Here is a 7,734-nt window from a genome sequence, read left to right as displayed (position 1 = left end):
AGAGCCAACTACTGTCTGCAGAGAACAAAATCTATCACCATTACCTTGAAGCCGAAAGCAACTTGGTCTTTACTGTTTACTAACATCTTCCTTTTGATAGATAAGAAATTTGAGTGTCGGTGGTGTGAAAATATCGCTGATTGCAATCATTGCATTAGTAAGTCGCGTGACACACATTGAGCTGAGACATTAAAGCCACCCACCCATTCGGCTGAGACGATTAATGCGATATAAAGTTGGGATAGCAGCATAGCACGCCATTTCTGTTAGTTGCTACTCCGTATTTCTCCTCTTTTTCACTTTTATTCCAGATCAGACCTTCAAGTAAGAACATGGCAGAAGTACTTGTTAACGTTCTCCTTGAGCGTTTGGCTACGATCACCCTTGACAAGGTCGGAGGAGAGTTCAAACTGGTCACTGGTGTTGAGAAAGAAGTCAAGAGCCTCACCCGCAATCTCGAAGCTATTCAAGCTGTGCTCGAGGATGCAGAGCAGAGGCAAGTGACGGAGCCAACTGTGAGACGTTGGCTGAGTGAACTGACTGAAGTTTCCTTCGACATGGATGACGTGTTGGATGAGTGGATAACTGAAGTTCTGAAGCAACAAATGGAGAAACAAGAAAAACAAGTTGAAGATGCTCTTATTGTTACTACTAAGAAGAAGGTATGCTTCCCCTTCCTTTCCTCTTGCTTTTGTTTCGGCCAAGTCAATCAGTTAATGCTTCGTCATGATATTGCTGTGAGGATAAAAGACCTAAATGAAAGATTAGCTTCAATTGATGAAAGAAAACAAAGTTTTGGCTTTCAAAACATCACAAGGGTCTCCGAATTACCTGAACGACAAAAAACTACTTCTCTTCCTAATGTTAAAACATTCGGTCGAGATAAGGAAAAAAGCCTCATAGCCAGCAAGCTGCTGAGTGAGAGTAGTGAGGGAAATGAGGTTCCTCTTATCATCCCTATTGTAGGGATGGGGGGAATGGGGAAAACAACTCTTGCTCAACTTGTTTATAATGATGAAGAGGTCAAATCTCATTTTGACAAGAGAATATGGGTCTGTGTCTCAGACCCTTTTGAAGAGATCAAGATTGCTCAAGCTATCATTGAAGAAATAGATACAGATAATAGTTCAAAAAGCTCAAATGTGTTGCAAACCCTGACGCAATGTATATATAAATTGATTGAGGGTAAAAAGTTTCTCCTGGTTTTAGATGATGTTTGGAGCCCAAACTCTGATCAATGGGAAGAATTGATCAAACCTTTACGTTATGGTGCTACTGGTAGTAGAGTATTGGTGACCACTAGAAAGGAGGAGGTTGCTACTTTAATGAAAGCAACAACGACTCAAATGATCTCTTTGAAGGCATTGAGTGATGCATTTTGTTTGTCATTGTTCTATTACAGTGCAAACATGGACGAGAATAATGTGTCTAAAGAGTTTAAAGATATTGGATTGAAGATTGTGAAAAGGTGCAATGGGTTGCCTCTTGCTGCAAAGACATTAGGAAGCCTCATGCGCAATAAGAAAAAGATTCATGAATGGCAAGCTGTTTTGAACAGTAAGACATGGGAATTGAAAGAAATTCAACAAGATGTTTTTCGACCACTACTACTAAGTTATCATGATTTGACTCCAGCAATCAAACGTTGTCTTTTGTATTGTGTTACATTTCCAAAAGATTATGTGTACAATATGAATTGTTTGATTGAGTTGTGGATGTCGCAGGATTATTTGAATGCCAAAGAAAGTAAAGAAAAGATAGTAGTTGGTCAAAATTATTTTGATGACTTAGCAATGCGGTCATTCTTTCAAGATATTGAGGTAGATGATGAGGATGAGTATGGAAACATAAGGTGCAAAATTCATGATATTGTACATGACTTTCTACAATATTTGACCAAGGATGAATGTTTGATTTTGGATTTTGAGTTGGATGCTAGTGAGAGAAGGGATGTGTCAAAGGATAACATTCGACATTTGACTTTAGTGCACGCAATAGAGAATGAGTCATTGGCACATTTTCTCCTCAATTGTAAAAAATTACGTACCTTGATGGCTATAGATTCATTCAAATATTCCATTGGCCCAATATTTGAGTTGACAGTACAATTGAAATGCCTTAGAACATTAAGCTTGTGTGGTGGGTGGGGGGAGAGTTGTCTCAGAGAAATTCCCGAGACGATAGGTGGATTGATACATTTGAGGTATCTTGATTTATCCGGTAATGAATACTTGAAAGAATTACCCAGCGCCCTGGGCAGCTTATACAACCTGCAAACCTTGCGACTTGTTTATTGCTCTAGTCTCAAAGAAATTCCCGAGACGATCGGTGGATTAATACATTTGAGGTATCTTGATTTATCCTTTAACACCGAGTTGAAAGAATTACCCAGCGCCCTGAGCAGCTTATCCAACCTGCAAACCTTGCGACTTGTTGGTTGCGAGATTCTCGAAAAAGTAGATGTGCGAAGGCTGATTAACTTGAGGCATCTTTATGTTGAAGGCTGTGAGAAGCTAGAGTTAATTAAAGGGATTGAGAAATTAACAGATCTGCAAAGGCTAGATGTGTTTCTTGTCCCATTTATTGGTGGTGATGAAGGAAACAAGTTGGAAGATCTGAAAGACTTGAACCAGCTTCAAGGGAGTCTTGATATTTATATTCGAGGAAATCCAAATATGGCGGAGAATGCAGCAGCAATTATGGTGAACAAGGCTCACCTCCTGCAATTGAGGCTATCTTTCCCTTTGGATTCTGATGAAGGAGAGAGTAGAGAAATTATGAATGGCTTAGAGCCGCATCCAAGTTTGGAATCTTTATCCATCGTTGGGTATAGAGGCGGCGCCTTCTCCCATTGGTTGTCGTCTTTAAACAGCTTGAGAGTGCTCACCCTTCGTTGTTGCGGCAAATGTGGGGTTTTGCCTCCTTTAGGGAAACTGGCGTCCCTTGAATCATTGGATATTTCGAGTGTCTGGGAACTTAAAAAGGTAGGAGTTGAGTTTTTGGGAATAGATGATGGGCAAACCTCGTCGTCTTCCATTTTCATATCATTCCCCAAGCTCAAACAACTCACCATCGAAGACATGGAGTCATGGGAAGAGTGGGAAGGAGTGGAAAATAATAATATTACAATCATGCCATGCCTCTCTCAGTTGTCAATTGAGAGTTGCCATCACCTGAAAGCACTGCCGGACTTCCTGTGGAAGACACCACTACAGAAATTGCACATCGACAGATCTCCAATTCTCCAAGACCTTTACAGACAAGGAACTGGTGAGGAGTGGGCCAAGATTTCTCACATCCCAAGCATCAAGATAGAAGCCCTGATCTGGAAGGTGACGCATCATCCCTCGATGAGTGAAAAGGTACATTTGCTTCTAGAGTGACGGTTGCTTCAATTAATTGGATATTTCTTATTAATTTGGATTGATCGATGTGTAATTTCTCTATCATTCATTTGGTCTCTCTTTAATTCACATTCCAGGCTTGAGCTTCTCTCGAAACAAGCACATTTTTAAAGAGGAAAGGCCTTAAGTCTAAGTCTAATGGTTTATCATATTTTCAACCCGGCCGGTGAGCTTGATATCTTCGTACCTGTTATTATTGGTATCACATATATATATATATATACGGAGCGGTTCCAAAGAGGACGTCCGCACTGTTGCTAAAGTGCGGACGTTGATGCAGCAGCTCGGCTCGGGGCGTGACGGAGCGGCGGAGCTTGCCGGACGGATGCCAGGGGTCGGACGGACGGGTCTGCAGTGGGTGGAGTCGCCGGCGACGTGGTTGCAGCCTTGCCCAGAAACCTGCAACTCCGACCTCCTCCGACCTCGAACGCTGCCCAGAACCATCCGCCAAGCCTCAGGCCTCCGTCCGCCAAGCCCCGAGCCGCCGTGGCCGCCTGGAACACCGTCGCTGCGTCGCCGTCCGCACTTTAGCAAAGTGCGGACGTCCGCTTCAGAACCCGCCTGTATATATATATATATATATGTATTTTCAAATTTATAATTGAATCATTTCTTTTTCCATGCATTGTGTATTGTAGGGACGCATGTCTTCAACACTGATGTCACTATTGGAGGGCAGAAAGAAACATCAATTGAGGAGCATGAGGCATTGTCTTCTTCAGATACATCAGTGATTAGTTGAGAATGATCTGGCAGACTCGAAGAGGTCAAAGACTCGAAGATCTTACTGGTTCTTTATATATGTGCTTCCTCGGATGCTCAACTCCTTATCAATTTTAGCCATCTTTACTTCTTTGGCTTGATTTATTCAAGTTACAGGTAATTTCACTGCTCTGATTTTTATGCCAAGTCTCTGGACCTATTAGAGAAGCTAAGTCGCTTATATACAGCAAATGATGATTCACGGCCATGTGAATAGCTGAAAGGATGGCTGAACTTCCCAACACAAGATGGTCCTCACCCCTCAGGTTTGTTTTTCTTTTGTGCTGACATTCCAGATGGGAAATCTCCCACAAATCTTTTTATGGTTTGTAATTTATTGATTCTCTTCTGTAATTCATTTTTATAGATAAGTCCTCTAATTATGTATGAATTGTTGTAAAACGAACATAAAAGTGTTTCAGAAAATGGAGAGAGCTATGCTTCAAAGAACTTGAGAGAGAGAGAGAGAGAGTTTAGATGCAGAGAAGGAGTGTAGTCTCCATATTACATTGAAGTATAAATAGGATTACAAAGGTAGAGCATACAGCTCACTGAATCATTAGCCCTAGTTGTAGATTGGTTGTTAGTAGACATAATCATTCCGATCTAGATCTAGATCTGCATACAACTCATTACAACAACCTATTAACATGATATGGCCAACATAATAATTACAACACTCCCCCTTGGATATTTCATGTCAATAGTGTTGCCTAGGCTGTGTGCTTTTAAGTTGCCTCGTCAAAAACCTTGCCAAGTAATAAAAACCCTGTGGGAAAAATAACCTTGGTCGAAGGAGAAAAAGAGCACAACGCGCATGAGTGTGGAGTAGCAATATCATAGCTTCGGAGATAAGTGGAGTCTTCTTATCAGCATCATAAGTAGGTAGTATGTCTACGAGAGGGATGCATTTAGATTTGCTACACCAAAACCTTGCCCGGTAAACCCAGTGGGAAAAACCCGTGGTCGAAGGGAAAAGATGAGCAAATGCATATATGTTGAATCAAAAACATCTTCAGGATGGAGCGACCATGCTAAAGATGTGCCTCGTTAAAACCTTGCCAGGTAATAAAACCCAGTGGGACAAAATAACCCTGGACGAAGGACAAAAGAGTACACGATGGTCAAGTGGGTATGCTTCTGGATACTCCCCCTGATTTCAACTCCCCCTGAAAATTACATGTTAGGTAATTCAGATAATTTACGTAGACCAATACCTTGTACATGCTTCTGGAATGTAGACTTTGGTAGTGACTTAGTGAAGAGGTCTGCACGATTGTCTTCAGATCGAATCTGCTTGACCTCAATCTTCTGATGCTCTTGTTGTTGAGTGAAGAAAAACTTTGGTGCAATATGTTTGGTATTGTCTCCTTTGATGAAACCTGTCTTCATTTGCTCGATGCAAGCAGCATTATCCTCGTGGATAGTGGTTGGTTCATTAGTGGTGGAATGCAGTCCACATGTGCTTCGAACATGCTTTGTAACGGCTTTTAGCCATGTACATTCACATATTGCTTTGTGAAGAGCTAGAATCTCAGCATGATTCGAAGAGGTAGCAACAAGGGTCTGTTTTGTAGACCTCCAAGAAATTTCGGTATTCCCAATGGCAAAGACATAACCAGTTGGGGAACGCGCCTTGTGCGGGTCTGATAGATAGTCTGTATCAGCATATACAACAAGGCGAGCATCATTCTGAGGATCAAGTGGGTTTGATCCATTCCTTGATGCATAGGGATAGAATAAGCCCATGTCCGCCGTACCTCTACGGTAGCGAAAAATGTCTTTTATGCCATTCCAGTGGCGGCGTGTTGGCGCAGAGCTATATCTAGCTAACAAGTTCACTTTAAATGAGATGTCTTATCTATGGCATTGAGCTAAGTACAATAATGCGCCTATTGCACTTAGATATGAGACTTCTGGCACCAATATCTCTTCGTTATCATCTGCAGGACGATACGGTTCTCTCTAGACTTCAGACGACCGTGGGTGTGCTTGCTTTTATCCTCATCAAAGCATCTTAACATCTTCTAGATGTAATTTGGTTGATGGACCAAAATTTCATCTGCACTGTCCTCAGACTTCAGGTCGAGACAATAATTTGTTTCTCAAGGCCTTTCATCTCAAATTCCGACTTCAGGTGTTTTGCGGTGTCCTTGATCTCTTCAGGAGTATCAGTCAAATTTATGTCATTGACATAGACCGCCACAATTCCAAACTAGGAACTTGCTTCCTTAATAAACACGCATGTGCATAGTTTATTATTCACATATCTCATCCCGATTAAATATTCACTTAGACGGTTATATCACCTCCGTCTGGATTGTTTCAATCCATAAAGTGAACGCCTCAAAACTAATGAAGAGCGTGTTCCGTGGTCTAGAACTATTTGCATCGGGTATATTAAGTCATTCAGGAACTTTCATGTATATCTCTGTATCGTGATCCCCATAGAGATAAGTTATGACCACATTCATAAGCTGCATATTCAGTTTTTCGGAAACTACCAAACTGATAAGGTAGCGGAACGTTATGACGTCCATTACGGGAGAATACGCCTCCTCGTAATCAATCACAGGGAGTTGAGAAAATTCTTGCGCCACTAGACGAGCCTTGTGTATCACAATCTCGTTTTTCTCATTATGCTTCCTTACAAATACCCATTTAAATTCTACGGGTTTAACACGGGGAGGTGTAGGAACAACAGGTCCAAACACCTAGCTTTCTCTTTGTCAAGGAATCTAATTTGACCTGGATTGCTTATTTCCTTTTTGGCCAGTCGTCTCTACGTTGACATTCATCAACGGAGCGAGGTTCGATGTCATCGCTATTTATAATTTCGGTAGCTACTGCGAATACAAATATATCATCGATGATAATCTCAATCCGATTCCAAATCTCACTAAATTTACCGAGATTTCTCTATTCTCGGGAGTGGGTTCAAATGTTGGAGCGTCCCCCAATATGGTCTCTTCTAGGACATACCCATAATCCGGATTTATCTCTTGAGATGAATCGGTTTGAGATTGCGATGTCAAGAGGATTCGTTTGTGCCAAGTATACCCTCTTCTGGGGATAAGAATCCTTCGAACCTAATGGTCTACCTCACTTCTGGGCAGGGACATATGACTGGTTAGCCGCCATGGTCGTACCTCGTCCATCTAGGGCGACGTGTCCTACAGGGACATCTATCCTTGTAGGCACATTTGCAGCAGGTATATGTGATCTCGTCACTTTAGCTAGATCAGAGAAAGCGTCTGGCATATTTTGGGCTACACTCTGTAGATCTAGAATTCTCCGCACTTCATTATCACATTGTGCGGTTCGGGGATCAAGATGAGACATAGTGGGGACATTCCACGTCAATTCACGTCGTTCATCAGGAACGGTAACGTTCTTATCTCCCCCTAACGGCGGGAAGACTGTCTCATCAAAGTGACAATTAATCCGCAAATCTAGCGGTAAAGAGATCGCCTGTCAAGGGCTCTAAAGAGCACATAATGGATGGGATTCATAATCGACATACACGCCCATCATTTGTTGAGGACCCAATTTTGTACGTTGTGACGAC

The 7,734-nt window shown here is 41.9% G+C and overlaps 1 protein-coding gene across 1 annotated transcript; it reads left to right on the top strand.

Annotated features, from left to right (window-relative positions):
- Window positions 1-332: 332 nt before the first annotated feature.
- Window positions 333-5,784, top strand: LOC133716878 (putative disease resistance protein RGA3). Its single transcript, XM_062143523.1, has 2 exons — window positions 333-3,303; window positions 5,753-5,784. Exons 1-2 carry the CDS (start codon window positions 333-335, stop codon window positions 5,782-5,784), a joined length of 3,003 nt encoding a protein of 1,000 aa, XP_061999507.1.
- Window positions 5,785-7,734: the final 1,950 nt, after the last annotated feature.

Source organism: Rosa rugosa, chromosome 6 (genome assembly GCF_958449725.1).
Source record: "Rosa rugosa chromosome 6, drRosRugo1.1, whole genome shotgun sequence".
Lineage (NCBI taxonomy): Eukaryota > Viridiplantae > Streptophyta > Magnoliopsida > Rosales > Rosaceae > Rosa > Rosa rugosa.
Note: the sequence above shows the minus strand (reverse complement) of the source record. Positions and strands in the feature narration are given on the sequence as shown.

What these genes read in the sequence shown, in the direction of transcription:
- LOC133716878 (XM_062143523.1), top strand. Translation starts at nt 333, where the DNA reads ATGGCAGAAGTACTTGTTAACGTTCTCCTTGAGCGTTTGGCTACGATC. An exon ending in CAAGATTTCTCACATCCCAA is followed by an intron (nt 3,304 to 5,752) that starts GCATCAAGATAG and finishes TAGACCTCCAAG; the next exon opens with AAATTTCGGTATTCCCAATG.